Source organism: Solea solea, chromosome 9 (genome assembly GCF_958295425.1).
Source record: "Solea solea chromosome 9, fSolSol10.1, whole genome shotgun sequence".
NCBI lineage: Eukaryota > Metazoa > Chordata > Actinopteri > Pleuronectiformes > Soleidae > Solea > Solea solea.
The window spans coordinates 14,834,352-14,855,322 of record NC_081142.1 but is presented as its reverse complement, the minus strand read 5'-3'; the positions used below and the strand labels follow the sequence as shown (position 1 = coordinate 14,855,322).

Sequence of the window (20,971 nt, the reverse complement as noted above, 5' to 3'; positions counted from 1 at the left end):
TGACTTTTTTGTCACATTTTGGACCACATACTAACCTATGACTTTTTTGTCACATTTTGGACCACATACTAACCTATGACTTTTTCGTCTCATTTTGGACGACATACTAACCTATGACTTTTTTGTCTCATTTTGGACGACATACCTTTTTGACACATTTTGGACGACCTACTAACCTATGACTTTTTTGTCTCATATTGGACCACATACTAACCTATGACTTTTTTGTCTCATTTTGGACCACATACTAAACTATGACTTTTTTGTCACATTTTGGACCACATACTAACCTATGACTTTTTTGTCTCATATTGGACCACATACTAAACTATGACCTTTTTGTCACATTTTGGACGACATACTAACCTATGACTTTTTTGTCACATTTTGGACCACATACTAACCTATGACTTTTTTGTCTCATTTTGGACCACATACTAACCTATGACTTTTTTGTCACATTTTGGACGACATACTAACCTATGACTTTTTTGTCACATTTTGGACCACATACTAACCTATGACTTTATTGTCACATTTTGGACCACATACTATCCTATGACTTTTTTGTCACATTTTGGACGACATACTAACCTATGACTTTTTTGTCTCATATTGGACCACATACTAAACTATGACTTTTTTGTCACATTTTGGACCACATACTAACCTATGACTTTTTTGTCACATTTTGGACCACATACTAACCTATGACTTTTTTGTCACATTTTGGACCACATACTAACCTATGACCTTTTTGTCACATTTTGGACGACATACTAACCTATGACCTTTTTGTCACATTTTGGACCACATACTAACCTATGACTTTTTTGTCACATTTTGGACGACATACTAACCTATGACTTTTTTGTCACATTTTGGACCACATACTAACCTATGACTTTTTGTCACATTTTGGACGACATACTAACCTATGACTTTTTTGTCACATTTTGGACGACATACTAACCTATGACTTTTTTGTCTCATTTTGGACCACATACTAACCTATGACTTTTTTGTCACATTTTGGACCACATACTAACCTATGACTTTTTTGTCACATTTTGGACCACATACTAACCTATGACTTTTTTGTCACATTTTGGACCACATACTAACCTATGACTTTTTTGTCACATTTTGGACCACATACTAACCTATGACTTTATTGTCACATTTTGGACCACATACTATCCTATGACTTTTTTGTCACATTTTGGACGACATACTAACCTATGACTTTTTTGTCTCATATTGGACCACATACTAAACTATGACCCTTTTTTCACATTTTGGACGACATACTAACCTATGACTTTTTTGTCTCATTTTGGACCACATACTAATCTATGACTTTTTTGTCACATTTTGGACCACATACTAACCTATGACTTTTTTGTCTCATATTGGACCACATACTAACCTATGACTTTTTTGTCTCATTTTGGACCACATACTAAACTATGACTTTTTTGTCACATTTTGGACCACATACTAACCTATGACTTTTTTGTCTCATATTGGACCACATACTAACCTATGACTTTTTTGTCACATTTTGGACGACATACTAACCTATGACTTTTTTGTCACATTTTGGACGACATACTAACCTATGACTTTTTTGTCACATTTTGGACGACATACTAACCTATGACTTTTTTGTCACATTTTGGACCACATACTAACCTATGACTTTTTTGTCTCATATTGGACCACATACTAACCTATGACTTTTTTGTCACATTTTGGACCACATACTAACCTATGACTTTTTCGTCACATTTTGGACCACATACTAACCTATGACCTTTTTGTCACATTTTGGACGACATACTAACCTATGACCTTTTTGTCACATTTTGGACCACATACTAACCTATGACTTTTTTGTCACATTTTGGACGACATACTAACCTATGACTTTTTTGTCACATTTTGGACCACATACTAACCTATGACTTTTTTGTCACATTTTGGACCACATACTAACCTATGACTTTTTTGTCACATTTTGGACCACATACTAACCTATGACTTTTTTGTCACATTTTGGACCACATACTAACCTATGACTTTTTTGTCACATTTTGGACCACATACTAACCTATGACTTTTTTGTCACATTTTGGACCACATACTAACCTATGACTTTTTTGTCACATTTTGGACCACATACTAACCTAAGACTTTTTTGTCACATTTTGGACCACATACTAACCTATGACTTTTTTGTCTCATATTGGACCACATACTAACCTATGACCTTTTTGTCTCATTTTGGACGACATACTAACCTATGACCTTTTTGTCACATTTTGGACGACATACTAACCTATGACCTTTTTGGCACATTTTGGACGACATACTAACCTATGACCTTTTTGGCACATTTTGGACCACATACTAACCTATGACTTTTTTGTCACATTTTGGACCACATACTAACCTTTGACTTTTTTGTCACATTTTGGACGACATACTAACCTATGACTTTTTCGTCTCATTTTGGACGACATACTAACCTATGACCTTTTTGTCACATTTTGGACGACATACTAACCTATGACTTTTTTGTCACATTTTGGACGACATACTAACCCATGACTTTTTTGTCTCATTTTGGACCACATACTAAACTATGACTTTTTTGTCACATTTTGGACGACATACTAACCTATGACTTTTTTGTCTCATTTTGGACCACATACTAACCTATGACTTTTTTGTCTCATTTTGGACCACATACTAAACTATGACTTTTTGTCACATTTTGGACGACATACTAACCTATGACTTTTTTGTCTCATTTTGGACCACATACTAACCTATGACTTTTTTGTCACATTTTGGACCACATACTAACCTATGACTTTTTTGTCACATTTTGGACCACATACTAACCTATGACTTTTTTGTCACATTTTGGACCACATACTAACCTATGACTTTTTCGTCTCATTTTGGACGACATACTAACCTATGACTTTTTTGTCTCATTTTGGACGACATACCTTTTTGACACATTTTGGACGACGTACTAACCTATGACTTTTTTGTCTCATTTTGGACCACATACTAACCTATGACTTTTTTGTCACATTTTGGACGACATACTAACCTATGACTTTTTTGTCACATTTTGGACCACATACTAACGTATGACTTTTTTGTCTCATATTGGACCACATACTAACCTATGACTTTTTTGTCACATTTTGGACCACATACTAACCTATGACTTTTTCGTCACATTTTGGACCACATACTAACCTATGACCTTTTTGTCACATTTTGGACGACATACTAACCTATGACTTTTTTGTCTCATTTTGGACCACATACTAACCTATGACTTTTTTGTCTCATTTTGGACCACATACTAAACTATGACTTTTTGTCACATTTTGGACGACATACTAACCTATGACTTTTTTGTCTCATTTTGGACCACATACTAACCTATGACTTTTTTGTCACATTTTGGACCACATACTAACCTATGACTTTTTTGTCACATTTTGGACCACATACTAACCTATGACTTTTTTGTCACATTTTGGACCACATACTAACCTATGACTTTTTCGTCTCATTTTGGACGACATACTAACCTATGACTTTTTTGTCTCATTTTGGACGACATACCTTTTTGACACATTTTGGACGACGTACTAACCTATGACTTTTTTGTCTCATTTTGGACCACATACTAACCTATGACTTTTTTGTCACATTTTGGACCACATACTAACCTATGACTTTTTCGTCACATTTTGGACCACATACTAACCTATGACTTTTTTGTCACATTTTGGACCACATACTAACCTATGACTTTTTTGTCACATTTTGGACCACATACTAAACTATGACTTTTTTGTCACATTTTGGACCACATACTAACCTATGACTTTTTGTCACATTTTGGACGACATACTAACCTATGACTTTTTTGTCACATTTTGGACCACATACTAACCTATGACTTTTTGTCACATTTTGGACGACATACTAACCTATGACTTTTTTGTCACATTTTGGACCACATACTAACCTATGACTTTTTTGTCACATTTTGGACCACATACTGACCTATGACTTTTTTGTCTCATATTGGACCAGATACTAACCTATGACTTTTTTGTCACATTTTGGACCACATACTAACCTATGACTTTTTTGTCACATTTTGGACCACATATGACTTTTTTGTCACATTTTGGACCACATACTAACCTATGACTTTTTTGTCACATTTTGGACCACATACTAACCTATGACTTTTTCGTCTCATTTTGGACGACATACTAACCTATGACTTTTTTGTCTCATTTTGGACGACATACCTTTTTGACACATTTTGGACGACCTACTAACCTATGACTTTTTTGTCTCATATTGGACCACATACTAACCTATGACTTTTTTGTCTCATTTTGGACCACATACTAAACTATTACTTTTTTGTCACATTTTGGACCACATACTAACCTATGACTTTTTTGTCTCATATTGGACCACATACTAAACTATGACCTTTTTGTCACATTTTGGACGACATACTAACCTATGACTTTTTTGTCACATTTTGGACCACATACTAACCTATGACTTTTTTGTCTCATTTTGGACCACATACTAACCTATGACCTTTTTGTCAGATTTTGGACGACATACTAACCTATGACTTTTTTGTCTCATATTGGACGACATACTAACCTATGACTTTTTTGTCACATTTTGGACGACATACTAACCTATGACTTTTTTGTCACATTTTGGACCACATACTAACCTATGACTTTATTGTCACATTTTGGACCACATACTATCCTATGACTTTTTTGTCACATTTTGGACGACATACTAACCTATGACTTTTTTGTCTCATATTGGACCACATACTAAACTATGACTTTTTTGTCACATTTTGGACCACATACTAACCTATGACTTTTTTGTCACATTTTGGACCACATACTAACCTATGACTTTTTTGTCACATTTTGGACCACATACTAACCTATGACCTTTTTGTCACATTTTGGACGACATACTAACCTATGACCTTTTTGTCACATTTTGGACCACATACTAACCTATGACTTTTTTGTCACATTTTGGACGACATACTAACCTATGACTTTTTTGTCACATTTTGGACCACATACTAACCTATGACTTTTTTGTCACATTTTGGACGACATACTAACCTATGACTTTTTTGTCACATTTTGGACGACATACTAACCTATGACTTTTTTGTCTCATTTTGGACCACATACTAACCTATGACTTTTTTGTCACATTTTGGACCACATACTAACCTATGACTTTTTTGTCACATTTTGGACCACATACTAACCTATGACTTTTTTGTCACATTTTGGACCACATACTAACCTATGACTTTTTTGTCACATTTTGGACCACATACTAACCTAAGACTTTTTTGTCACATTTTGGACCACATACTAACCTATGACTTTTTTGTCTCATATTGGACCACATACTAACCTATGACCTTTTTGTCTCATTTTGGACGACATGCTAACCTATGACTTTTTTGTCTCATTTTGGACGACATACTAACCTATGACTTTTTCGTCTCATTTTGGACCACATACTAACCTATGACTTTTTGTCACATTTTGGACGACATACTAACCTATGACTTTTTTGTCACATTTTGGACCACATACTAACCTATGACTTTTTTGTCACATTTTGGACCACATACTGACCTATGACTTTTTTGTCTCATATTGGACCAGATACTAACCTATGACTTTTTTGTCACATTTTGGACCACATACTAACCTATGACTTTTTTGTCACATTTTGGACCACATATGACTTTTTTGTCACATTTTGGACCACATACTAACCTATGACTTTTTTGTCACATTTTGGACCACATACTAACCTATGACTTTTTCGTCTCATTTTGGACGACATACTAACCTATGACTTTTTTGTCTCATTTTGGACGACATACCTTTTTGACACATTTTGGACGACCTACTAACCTATGACTTTTTTGTCACATTTTGGACCACATACTAACCTATGACTTTTTTGTCACATTTTGGACGACATACTAACCTATGACTTTTTTGTCACATTTTGGACGACATACTAACCTATGACTTTTTTGTCTCATTTTGGACCACATACTAACCTATGACTTTTTTGTCACATTTTGGACCACATACTAACCTATGACTTTTTTGTCACATTTTGGACCACATACTAACCTATGACTTTTTTGTCACATTTTGGACCACATACTAACCTATGACTTTTTTGTCACATTTTGGACCACATACTAACCTAAGACTTTTTTGTCACATTTTGGACCACATACTAACCTATGACTTTTTTGTCTCATATTGGACCACATACTAACCTATGACCTTTTTGTCTCATTTTGGACGACATGCTAACCTATGACTTTTTTGTCTCATTTTGGACGACATACTAACCTATGACTTTTTCGTCTCATTTTGGACGACATACTAACCTATGACCTTTTTGTCACATTTTGGACGACATACTAACCTATGACCTTTTTGGCACATTTTGGACGACATACTAACCTATGACCTTTTTGGCACATTTTGGACGACATACTAACCTATGACCTTTTTGGCACATTTTGGACCACATACTAACCTATGACTTTTTTGTCACATTTTGGACGACATACTAACCTATGACTTTTTTGTCACATTTTGGACGACATACTAACCTATGACTTTTTCGTCTCATTTTGGACGACATACTAACCTATGACCTTTTTGTCACATTTTGGACGACATACTAACCTATGACTTTTTTGTCACATTTTGGACGACATACTAACCTATGACTTTTTTGTCACATTTTGGACCACATACTAACCTATGACTTTTTTGTCACATTTTGGACGACATACTAACCTATGACTTTTTTGTCACATTTTGGACGACATACTAACCTATGACTTTTTTGTCTCATTTTGGACCACATACTAACCTATGACTTTTTTGTCACATTTTGGACCACATACTAACCTATGACTTTTTTGTCACATTTTGGACCACATACTAACCTATGACTTTTTTGTCACATTTTGGACCACATACTAACCTATGACTTTTTTGTCACATTTTGGACCACATACTAACCTAAGACTTTTTTGTCACATTTTGGACCACATACTAACCTATGACTTTTTTGTCTCATATTGGACCACATACTAACCTATGACCTTTTTGTCTCATTTTGGACGACATGCTAACCTATGACTTTTTTGTCTCATTTTGGACGACATACTAACCTATGACTTTTTCGTCTCATTTTGGACGACATACTAACCTATGACCTTTTTGTCACATTTTGGACGACATACTAACCTATGACCTTTTTGGCACATTTTGGACGACATACTAACCTATGACCTTTTTGGCACATTTTGGACGACATACTAACCTATGACCTTTTTGGCACATTTTGGACCACATACTAACCTATGACTTTTTTGTCACATTTTGGACCACATACTAACCTATGACTTTTTTGTCACATTTTGGACGACATACTAACCTATGACTTTTTCGTCTCATTTTGGACGACATACTAACCTATGACCTTTTTGTCACATTTTGGACGACATACTAACCTATGACTTTTTTGTCACATTTTGGACGACATACTAACCCATGACTTTTTCGTCTCATTTTGGACCACATACTAAACTATGACTTTTTTGTCACATTTTGGACGACATACTAACCTATGACTTTTTTGTCTCATTTTGGACCACATACTAACCTATGACTTTTTTGTCTCATTTTGGACCACATACTAAACTATGACTTTTTGTCACATTTTGGACGACATACTAACCTATGACTTTTTTGTCTCATTTTGGACCACATACTAACCTATGACTTTTTTGTCACATTTTGGACCACATACTAACCTATGACTTTTTTGTCACATTTTGGACCACATACTAACCTATGACTTTTTTGTCACATTTTGGACCACATACTAACCTATGACTTTTTCGTCTCATTTTGGACGACATACTAACCTATGACTTTTTTGTCTCATTTTGGACGACATACCTTTTTGACACATTTTGGACGACGTACTAACCTATGACTTTTTTGTCTCATTTTGGACCACATACTAACCTATGACTTTTTTGTCACATTTTGGACCACATACTAACCTATGACTTTTTTGTCACATTTTGGACCACATACTAAACTATGACTTTTTTGTCACATTTTGGACCACATACTAACCTATGACTTTTTGTCACATTTTGGACGACATACTAACCTATGACTTTTTTGTCACATTTTGGACCACATACTAACCTATGACTTTTTGTCACATTTTGGACGACATACTAACCTATGACTTTTTTGTCACATTTTGGACCACATACTAACCTATGACTTTTTTGTCACATTTTGGATGAGGTACTAAACTATGACTTATTTCTCACATTTTGGACAGCATACTTGTTATGCCCCAGTCTAGGAAGCCTCGGACATAACAAGATAAGACCTCATCTTCCCCAAGTCCCAAGTGACCACAAACGATTTTAGTTGTGTATTCAGAAAAAGAAGGATTTATTTACAAAAGTAGTTCAGTCAGTCATCATCTACCGCTTTATCCTCCACCAGAGGGTCGCGGGGGGTGCTGTGCCAATATCAGCTACATCGGGCGATAGGCGGGGTACACCCTGGACAGTTTGCCAGTCCATCGCAGGGCCACATACAGAGACAGACAAACAACCATTCACTCTCACACTCACTCCTATGGTCAATTTAGAGTGTCCAATTTACCTATCCCCACATTGCATGTTTTTGGACTGTGGGAGGAAGCCGGAGAACCCGGAGAGAACCCACGCACACACGGGGAGAACATGCAAACTCCATGCAGAAAGGCCCTTGTTCCAACCGGGGCTCGAACCCGGGTCTTGCAGCGAGAGTGCTAACCACTATACCACCGTGTGACCCTTACAAAAGTAGTTAAATGACAAAATTAGATAACCTGAGGAAAAGGCTTCAGGGTTGACTATGACCAAAATAAAAAACAAAAATGGTCCCTGTATAGAAAACAATAAACCTTACCTAATTAACTTTAAGGAAACTAAATGATAGGAAACTTACCTCCCTAACTAAATAAACAGGAGAAAACGCTGCAACAAAACTGGCAGTCTACCCCTACTACTCGAACAAGAACTAAACTACACAAAAGGTCAACAAAACTGAAGTGTGGCTGATTGGGAGAGGAGGAGGATAAGGAAGTGCGTGTTGCCATCTGCCACGCTGCCATTGTGCCATCTGACGTCCACCATATTGGCTCCTTATGTATTAGGTGGTGGTGGAGTACAGCCAATCGAGAGCCAGGGCCCAGAACCACTCCATTAATCCTGGCACAGCTATGGCACACACCTATTTGCCTAGGAGATTGAAGGAAGAAAAAAACACAGGGCACACACAAAGCACCCACAGCAGTTTGAAATTAAAATAATGACTACAGTCATAACAATACTTAACTATGACTTTTTTGTCACATTTGGGCGACATACAAAACCATGACTTTTATGTCACATTTTGGATGACATACTAACATATGACTTTTTTGTCACATTTTCGACGACATACTAACCTATGACTTTTTTGTCTCATTTTGGACGACATACTAACCTATGACTTTTTTGTCACATTTTGGACCACATACTAAACTATGACCTTTTTGTCACATTTTGGACGACATACTAACCTATGACTTTTTTGTCTCATTTTGGACGACATACTAACCTATGACTTTTTTGTCACATTTTGGACGACATACTAACCTATGACTTTTTTGTCACATTTTGGACGACATACTAACCTATGACTTTTTTGTCTCATTTTGGACGACATACTAACCTATGACCTTTTTGACACATTTTGGACGACATACTAACCTATGACTTTTTAGTCAAATTTTGGACGACAAACTGACTTTTTTAACTAACTAACTAAACAAGGCAATCAGAGATGGCAGACTTCACCCCATTCACGCAACAAGCCTCTGTCGGCCTGTTGGTGTAACAGACTCTGTGGCTCAACGATAGAGTGTCTGAGTCCACATCACAAGGTTGTGTGTTCGAATCCACGCCACAGTGAAAATTCTTAGGCAACATGTGTGTCTAACCACAAGCTTCTGTTGGCCTCCATTGTGCAAGTGAGCACAGAGCCACCAAAAACAATACTTCACTCCCACTCCATGTTTGGATCAGTGATTGGCATCAACTTCAAACAATGCAATTTCAATAAATACAAAATGTAGAACTAAACTGTTGGTATGTTGCTGACAACATGACTACTCCATGAAAATAATATTAGAGCTATAAGATAAATATTTTCCAACCAATTACAGTAGATTAGAATAAACAAGTTTACATACGTGTGTGGGATTAATGTAGAGCTGAAACAATTACTCAATTAATCAATTACAAAATTAATCTGTTTTGATAATCGGTTTGAAGTTTTTTTAAGATCTCGATTAAGATCTCTGATTTTTTCTCAGCTTCTTAAATGTAAATTTGATTTTCTTCATTTCTTTGCTCCATAAAACAAAGAAATCATTAAATGTGAATAATTTTGGTTTGTGGATAAAACAAGACATTCAAGAACATCATCATTTCCAGGTTTGACAAATACTGATCAAGTTTTCTGACATTGTATGGACCAAACGATGACTCAAGAAAATAATCAACAGATTAAACAATTATGAAAATAATCGTTGGCTGCAGCCCTGCAACACTGGCCCTGTTTTCATATAAATAATTATACAAATGCAAATCATCTATAAAATAAAAATAAAAAAGTACTACTTAGAGACATTTATACACTTTATAAATACTTTTTTTGCAACTACTGGTCACGAAAACAGTTTCTTGTATAGAATGTGAGAATACCCCTCCCTCTCTCTGTCCCACTCTCCCATACTCTCTCTCTCTCTCTCTCTCCCTCTCTCTCTCATCACACCTCAGGCTTTTCTGCTGTTTCTGGGTAAAAGGTGAACAGTGTTTGAGCACTCAGTGACCTGACAGACAGCTCAGGTCATGGTCATGCAAACCAGTTAAGTAACAGAATGAGAAAGCGTGTCCAGCAGTGAAGACCCATGTGGACAAATATGTGGACTGAGCGGTTTATACCTAAACAAACAAACAAAAAAAGGTTGGTGAGGTTTCTATTTTCAGAGACAGAGCAGATACGTGTTTTGTTTTGGTACTTTTGAAATGTATTTACAGTTTATGCTCTTGTGAAAAATGTGACACAAATGACAGTGTGTACGCTTCCTGTTTTACAGTAGCAATAGCTTTAGTCATTAACGCTGAGAAAAGATAAATGAGGCGGTTTGCAGCCGACCTCTGACTCATTATCTCTATCTCTGTTAATATCTTTGATGGTAATAAAGTTGATGGGAAAAAACAACTTCTCTAGGTTAAAGTTCAAACCCCCCCCCCCCCAAAAAAAAAACTGGATTGTAAAAAAAAAAAAAGGAAAAGAATGAAAGGAAAAAAGGCAACAGGTCCAAACACGAAGAACACATGGATACAGATGCTACACGGATGACGAATCTGGGTAAAAGGTCAGTGGAATGAGTGGCGAATCAAACTTTGCACTGTAAATAACAGCTGCTTTTCATGAATCCGTCATGACGTCCGTCCTCATGAGACGGCGAAGACGGGAGCTACCTTTCACACACTTCTCTGTGCTGCCAAATTTACTCAACACGAGGAGTCAAGCCCGGACACAAAGTAACGTCTACACTTTGAACCGCATGAAGATGTCAACATTAAACTACTTTATTAATGTGTTGTTTAACAAATTAACATCACTCCACCAATGACTGGGATTATATATATGTATACATTTGATAAAAAAAAAGATTTTGACTGTAAGGTAACCCCACTGACAACATTTACATCCAAAACCAGTACGACTTACAAATAGTGGAGGAAGTGCCCAAGACAGCAGACCTCCCTATGGACTATACACTGTGTTTATTGGATGTGTTTCCCAAAAGCCTGCTAACTACGGATCAGAGTTGTGTATCCCATGTTTTGTTGATGACAGCAAGAGAAAGTAAAACACATTTAACATCATGGAAAACAGCTAAATTAAGCCAGTAATTCAATATCTTGGCTAGGATTCTTCTCCTTAGAATTGTATGAATTGTGATGTTTATTTTTCACACTTTGCTTCTTATTTATTTCATAAACATAAAATGTCAACAACTTAAATAGTGTCAAAGGCCAATGAATAGAGATGAGATTTAAGAAGAGCTTTAAAAAACAGACAGACGAGATCTTAATGTCTAATGTGCAAAGTCAGATTATTCCAATGTTTAAAATCAATAAATCTGCAGGATTTACTCCACAAAACATCATCACAAAAGTCTACATGTCAGCTTTGTACTCTGTGAGAAACACCAGCATGTTTACGTGCAATAAAGTTTGTTTGTCTCATGCATTATATCAACTCTGCCACAAAGTCCACACAGGAAAAATGAGGGATTTTTACGTCATGGCACAAAGGAGTTGTTGTTCCACTGCTGCCTTCACCAATTAGTTTAAATACATTATTATACATCTTTAAAAAAGCAACATGTTTTACATTTACTGAGCATTAAATACCGGATTATTAATGCACACTTGACAATAACAGTGATAAAAATGTGTTAGTGCATGGTGTTGTGTGTTTCCCTCAGTGTCTGCTGCTCTAAACATGTATAAACTTGTCAGGTACCAATAGACAACAAACAATGCGAAGACTGTTTTTAACATATTCTACATCCTTCTGGTTTTAATGTCTTCTGTTTAACTCTTAGAACACAGAGCATTTCAGCTGCTTTTTTCCATTATTATGTTAAAACACACAGAGCCTGTAAGAATGTGTATATATTATATATTATGTAGCGTCCTTTTTTTCAGCACAACCTATAGGCAATCGAATATATGAACACACCTGAGCAAAAAAGTCCTCAAAATTGTGAAATTTGGAAATATGTTACAGTCCTTCACTTGGCTCGTTTTTATGAACAAAAAGAAAGGAAAAACAGTCTATTTTGTGTGACTTCTGCACAATTATCGCTACTTTATATGGCGACTAAAAATGCGATGTAAAAGTCAGAGCCTGCAGGTGGATGCTTGAGTGAAGATGCAGCATAAAATAAGGCAATCAGAGATGGCAGACTTCACCCCATTCACACAACTAGTGGCCACTAGTGGTCATATTGGCAAGTGCGGAAACACAAACAGACAGACAGACAGACAGACACACAGAGCCACTAAAAACAATACTTTACTCCCACTTCATGGGGTGAAGTAATACAAGCAGAGACACCAGTGCAGGGCAGCAGTAACACTGACAGTCAGAGGAAGAAGAGCTATGAACATTTAAATAGAGTAAATAGCTCACCAAATTAAGAGTGTGAGGTGTGACTTGTGGATATGGACATGCAGCTCACAGGCTTTGCATCAGTCACTGTAGAGTTGCATCAGTTTTCTTCATCAACTCTCTCTACATGTACTAAAGTTTGAATAAGTCGATTTCAAACATACTTGAGGTAAACATAACCTGTGTGCACATTGACTTTTTGAGAAACCCGTAGACACCATGTGACCATTACAGGTATAATGTGTTCAAGTTATGGCTGAACCTTCAAATCTACGAAAACTTAAATACGTCTGCTGCAGTGGATGAAATGATCAAAACTGGAGATGGAGAGATTACTAAACACACTCAAGGTTGAAGGAAACAAAACAGTTCTAGATCCAGCAGCACTTGTAGATGTTCTTTGTTTATTTGTTTTTTGTCTTCAGATTTGGTTTCCTGCATATTTGATCCCGACAGCTCCACAGCGGGGGAGGAGGAAGCTGATGCAACATACCAGGCACGTGACAACACCCACGAGTTGTGTTCAACCAAACCCAGCTTCACCTTTCACACACTAACCCACTGGTGCCTAAAAACGCCCCCACCACCCTGCAGCACCAGGGAAGCTCATGTACTGTACATGTGCAGATCTGATGGGACATGTTGTGTTGTCATAATCTGCTCAATTGCGTCGTGCTCGGGATTAATCAACAGCTGAGGAACATTTGCGCTGGCATTCAAAGAGGAAAACTACCTTACCTTGTCAACATCACAGTATGAAGAGCTCTGCACAATCTTCAGTGCGAGGTTTTAGGGACATTATCTCCTCTTTATCAGACACTGTATCCGTCACTCAGTGTCATCCTCGTCCCTGCTGTAAAGATACAGAAATGCACTTTTTATCAGACATATTACTGATTTATTTGTTCATTTTTATGCAGTTTTTACATCGTTACAGTTACAGAATTAGTGGATAATTTGATTTGGACTATCAATCAAACTTTATTTATATAGCACTTTTCACACAAGGCAATGAAACTCAAAGTGCATCACAGGATAGAAACATAATCAAAAAAAGCAACGCACCGACAAATGACTGGTATTGTGTTTAAAAGAAGGAAAGAAAAAAAAGGCGTAGTGAATGGAAGGTAGGAAGTGAGGAAACACTATATGGAACTCACAAACAGCCAGCGAGGGAAAAACACCATAGACTAAAATACTAATGGGCGATCTAAGCAGGAGGTAAAAGAAGGTAAACAAGAAAATTAAAAACATAAGTAATAACAGATAAAATGTAAAAAAAAATAGATGAAGTGAATCAAAAGCTTGTGTCAGACCCTTAAATTAAATAAAAGAGTACAAATAAATAATAATATAAACGTTCTGGGGATAATTAAAAGACTGCTTCCTGAGGACCAGAAGGTTATTGACTGTTCAAATGAGGCTAAGACCAGTTAGAGCAGGAAGCCAGTGAAATGATTTGATTTGAATGATCACACACTTCCAACGTGGGGTTACGTGTCTTGCTCAAGGTAACATATAGACTAGCAGAGCAAGGAATGGAACCCACAACCTTGCAGTTGAAAGACAACTGGATAACAGATCACCCCCCCACAAGGATAAAGCGGTAGAAAATGGATGGATGGATGGACTTTTGATACTTAAGTACAGTATGTGTCACATACTTTAAGACTTGACTTAAGTAATATTATAAATATTGATTTTAAACTTCTAACAAAGTAATTTTCTGGTAAGACCCTTTAAGGTACTTTATTTAACAATGATTCTCGCACTAATGAATCAAAGGAAGCTTGAATGCAGTACAAAAGTTTTGTCTCAAATTGGAATCAGTGAATTATGCTCTGATACGAGTGAGAAAAAGGAAGGAAAGCAGCGTCATGCAGCTGCTCCTGGCCGCAGCCACAGACTATGACTCTGTGCTCGGCCTCACGTCAGCTCAGCGCAGGAGTTTGCAGGATACGTGCAGATCAGCAGCCTGCAACTCAGTGACGTGCACTGACTGCAGTGTTCTTACACTTACACTGTCCTGACGTGGAAAGTAAAGTACGCCCTGCGGTGCCTTGTTTAGTGGCAGAGCTCGGACCTGAACGTCATGAAAATTGGTTATGAAAAAAAAAACAAGTCCCTCGGGCTGAATTATGTTCAGAAATGTACATGATATCATGTCATTACGGCATCGTGCCACTCTTTGTTTTAGTCTTGCACTTCAGTGATGACGGGGGAACAAGAAAAAACAGGCCTTTAATTTAATATAACAAAAATGTATAAATGTATTGTTATTGTCAAACGTGATGATGAAAACAAGACGAGCAATAAAAGAACAACAGAGAAATCCTTGTGGGAAGACCTTTTTGAGGCCTACACCTGCTTTGTATGTTTATATAATAAACTATTTTTGTTTTATATGAATACACAGTATATCCCGCAATCTATGTCCTTATTAAATTAAAGAAAATAATACATGCAGCCATACAGGAATTAACAATTAATGGTGTGATGTTCACATGTCCTTCCTGTATTTGTTGAGTAGATTATTTCTAAATAGTATTTAAATGTACTTAACGTCACTTATTGTAAGATGTAGATTACATATGGTTCAGATATTCATGTACCCCTACTTAGTAGTAATCTTAAAAGGCCCAGTGAGTAAAAATTTAAGTGAGTTTTTACATTTGTCAGAAATCAAACTAAGCATCGTTGGAGTTTTTAACTCACTTGAAAAGAGCTATGACTTCACTAATAAATGGCACTGTCCCTTTAAATGAGCAAGTGAAATGTTGCATCAAGTATAATAGTGTATGATCATGACTTGGTTCAAACATTCTTATTCCTATCAGCAGACGTCACTGCTGTGCCACTGATTATAAGAGCTGCAAAAATACATGCCACTATTTATTCATTCATTTGCTCATTAATTAAGTGATTGTGTGCTTCAATAAAAAGCCAAAAAACGAACACATTTAAAAGTGTTGTCTAGAAACTACCTCAAATATGTCATACACTCAAAAGCAGGAGAAACTGACATAACATTTCAAATGAATGATTAACTGTTAAAAACAATAATCCAAAGTTATTTTAAGTCTAAACTTTAGACTTTAAAGGTTAAAGTGCAAGTGCCCGGTTTTTCACCCGTGTACAGTGTTTGTACAAAGTTTGTGAAAAAAGTTGTTTGTTAAAAAAAGCCTAAAAATACAACTTGACCAAAGTCCAAAGTCAAAAAATCATCTGTGTCTCATCAGCGCATCACGTGCCCTGTGTCTGGGCACGTGTGTGTGTGTGAGGGAGGGAGAGAGAGAGAGACAGAGAGAGAGAGAGAGACATTTGATTTCACTGTCAGGAGTGAGTGTGTTAAAAAGCCCAAGGTTTGAACTTTCCCCTACTTCTCACAGTCACTCCTCCATTTCACGATGTTCTCCAGCATTCCTCATTCACGCTGAAGACTCACACAGTGTCCTGACTTCGTCCTCGCTCACTGAGATAAACAACAACAGAGTGTCAGAGTGTCCGTGTTAGTATTCACACATGTAAAGCTGTGAATACAGCCTGTTTTAGGCAGATTTAGTAACCCACTCGTAATTCTTGTTCTCACATTACAGTAAATTAAATCTCTAGTTGAGCCATCACAACAAAGGACATCCTGATGTCCTGTAAGACAAACTGTCATTTATCATTATGGAGTCAAATTTTGATTTATGAGCATTGTTCACTCCTATTTTGAACACAGTGGATCAAATGAGATCATAATTGGCTAATTGATCGATGTTGAGTTGTACAGTTATTCTATATATATGTACATATATATGTACATATGTATATATATGTACATATGTACATATATATTTATATGTACATATATATATATTTATATATACATACATACAGTACATTCATAGTATCAGCAATAACAAAAGACGTTTGTACAAGGAATTGTCATTTTACCAGCTGTGTGTGAGTGGAATAAAAGAAATGTACATGGAGTTTGAAAATAAAAAAATAAAAAATAAAAAACCTGACTTCACATCACATCCCTGTAACGAGTAAAGCAGATGTGTCATTGCATCATGTCCTCACACGTCCCTAGAAGGGTAACCACAATGAAAAACTGTCCACGCCCCCACTCAAGCTCCAGCAGCCAATCAGAGAGGACCTCTGCTGCAGCACTGCAGCTATAAAAGCCTCACCATGTCTCTCATCAGCAAACAGACACACAGAGAGACACATCACATCAGACACTGACACTCTCAGCAGACGCAAAAAAAAAAGATGAAGATGCCACAGCTCCTTGTCCTCCTCTTCACCATTTTGGTGCACGCAGCTTCTGGTTTCCCCTCTGGTGGAAGAGCTGTGCCAGGCCGGGAAATATATGCCGCCTGGGACGATGTCAACGTGGTGGCTCATGGCCTCCTGCAGCTGGGCCAGGCTCTGAAGGAGAACGTGGACAAGACCAAAGTCCAGATGAGAGAAGTCAACGCCAAGCTCAGAGACTTCGGTAGCAGAGTGGACGAACTGGAGAAGAAGCAGCAGCAGCAAGAAGAAGAAGAAGCTCTGCAGACCAGAGGTGCAGGAGCGGAGGAGAGGGAGAGGATGGTTGCAGGACTCGCTGACCAGGTGAGGGAGAACGTGGAGGAGGTAAAGAAGCAGAACAAGGACATCAACTCCAGAATGGACAGGCTGGAGGAGAAGGTGGATGAAGTCCTGACTATGCCAAACCTGGACAGCAACTACAGCGATCACTCAGGAGCTCCATTTATCCAGGTGAGTGGAAACGACTGCTGTCGTGTCATGAGTTTATGTGCTGAGGTGAAGACAAAGCCAAGAACAAATCAGTGAACACTTGAATAAAAAGCTGTTTGTCTCCCTGCCGTTTCCAGAAGCTGCTGGCAGCTCAGAACAGACGCATCGACCAACTGGTGGAGAAAATCAAGCAGCAGCAAGAGAAGCTGGAGAAGCAGAGTCTGCACCTGCAAGCACTGCAGAGCAAAGTGAGTCACAGTCATCACACGACTTACACTGTGTCATTCTCTGATGTCTGACACGGAGGCGATCGATACTAAAATTAACACCTGTGTTTCCTTCAGGTGAAACAGAAGAGAGTGAAATCACAAAGACACAGAGAGGGGACGGCGCTGCAGGGAGAAAAGGAGCTCATCAAAGAAATACTAGGTAAGAAAGACAAGCTGATGCGGGATTTGAAATGGTTTAAGAGCGACAAAGCAAAGAGTTAAATAACTGATGACCACATACCAGCACAAGTCTACAGGTCACATTAAACAAACAGCTCTTTCAGTTTGTGTCAGCCAGCGACAAATGATTTACAGTCAGTGCCAGTGACATAAAAGCAAAAACATTCACCTTTGCACCTGATTTCTTTGATACGTGACTCGCTGGCAGAGCAGCTCACAGTCCAAAGATCAGGAGAATGAGGACAACTGAAAAACATACACACACACCTACTGTACTTTATGATTGTAGGCCACAGCGAGACTTTTTATCACCTCATGTAGTTTTTTTCTTTAGGACACATTCTTTATACTGAGATCAGTCTAATCTGGTTTTTCTGTGTTCTGATCTTCTCAGATTTGCCCAAAGACTGCAACGACGTGTTTGTGCGAGGACAGCGAGCCAGCGGCGTCTACACAATCCAACCCAGCAACAGCCCGCCGTTCAAAGTCCTCTGTGAAATCACTTCAGGTGAGTTCGACAAAGAAAAGAAAACAACAAACACACACATGAAATATGTTTCTTTTTCTGAATTATGTGTGATGTGCTTTTTTGACTCAACCTTTGCTCTGCTCTCTCTGCAGAAGGAGGATGGACTATCATCCAGAAACGTCACGATGGATCCCAGAAGTTTAATCAGCAGTGGGACAGCTATAAGAAAGGCTTTGGCAGCGTCGATGGTCAGTATAGTTACATCAAAATGTTCAACAACAACAATAATAATAAATATAAGTTGTTAATGTTTCTTTAGCGGCAAAAATTTAACCTGACCTTTGTCGTCCCTCAGGTGAGTTCTGGCTGGGCCTGGAGAACATTCACTCTCTCTCCAAACAAGGCCAGTACATCCTGCAGGTGGAGCTCTCTGATCAGGCGGGAGAGCGACAGACGGTGCGTTATCAGTTCCGTCTGGACGGAGAAGAGAAGAAGTTCACCGTCCACCTGGAGCAGGAGACGTCACCTGGACATCAGGGGGAACATGTCATGTCCACTGGTCTTCCCTTCTCCACCGCTGACCAGGACAACGACCTCGCTGCAGGCGTCAACTGTGCTGAGCTGCTCTCAGGTACGAATGCCTCATCCTGTTGCACATGAAAACTTGGGGAAAAAAAGAGAATGAAATGAGAATGAAATGAGAAAGTAGCGGCGTGTTTTTAACGTGGACGCTCTTTTGTTGCAGGTGGATGGTGGTTCAGCAGCTGTGGGGAGTCAAATCTCAACGGCAGATTCCCTGGAGAGTCAAACGTGGACCAGAGTCAGACAATGTTCTGGACATCGACAAGAGGACAGAGCAGCTCTCTGAGGACCACGCTGATGAAGATCACACCTGTCACCATAAAACAATAAGCTGCTCAGTCTGTCGCAATAATGTTCCGACAGGAAAAAAAAAAAGACTGAAATGACTACACTCGAGTAGTAAGAAGATGAATAATCTCTCCTGAGGTTCTGATATTTCTATGCTGTGCCATATGATAACGAGTCATGTTGACTGAAGCAACTTTATTCCCTTTGTAAGGGTGTTATATATATATATATATATATATATATATACTGTTTTTATACTGCTGTATGTTTTTATTCAAATAGAGTTTGTGACTGTCATACACTTTGAATTTCATTTTCTATATTTCATTTAAATGATGTGGAAGAAAATAAAGTTTTTAAAAGGGTAAATTAAGTGTGGCTCTTGACTCACAGACCTGTTACTTGAAATATGACATATAAATAAAGAAGACATTTTCTTATCGTGAACGAGTGATGAGTGACACAGTGGACATTCTATGAACATAATCACCAAATCCCCCTATGATGGAATGGACGTGTCCAGGGAGGGTGTACTCCGACTTTCGCCCCCAACGTCAGCTGGGATTGGCACCAGTGAGCCCTGCGACCCTCATGTGAAGGATAAAAGGGGTAGAAGATGAGCATCTTGTGGTTCTCAAGGTTACGGGACACTTTAAAGTGCATTTTCAGTTGCTAATGCTATGAACCAACCTGAGACACACTGAAAACAACAGATTTACACATTTAACAAAAAGCCCAACTGATAAGGTTAACATCTCCCTAAGTGTGTGATATCTTACACCTGTGTTTGCTGCTGTATCTGACAATCAAAGCAGCCTTTTTCCAGCTGGGAACTTAAGTCACAAAATAATACATATGAACTAAATGATGGAGGTAGCAGTAGATGGACAAACCACCGTCTGCTGTGATTTGCCTTGTACTACAGCAGCTTTGTTTACAGAAAAACAACTACAGACATTAAACATTACAATCACAGA

At 37.9% G+C, this 20,971-nt stretch overlaps 1 protein-coding gene across 1 annotated transcript; it reads left to right on the top strand.

Moving 5' to 3' along the window:
- Window positions 1-17,664: 17,664 nt before the first annotated feature.
- Window positions 17,665-20,363, top strand: LOC131465658 (angiopoietin-related protein 4-like). Its single transcript, XM_058638514.1, has 7 exons — window positions 17,665-18,227; window positions 18,344-18,454; window positions 18,551-18,635; window positions 19,050-19,163; window positions 19,277-19,372; window positions 19,480-19,755; window positions 19,870-20,363. The coding sequence occupies exons 1-7, from the start codon at window positions 17,736-17,738 to the stop codon at window positions 20,034-20,036; spliced, it is 1,341 nt and encodes a 446-aa protein (XP_058494497.1). The 5' UTR covers window positions 17,665-17,735; the 3' UTR covers window positions 20,037-20,363.
- The last annotated feature ends 608 nt before the right edge of the window (window positions 20,364-20,971 follow it).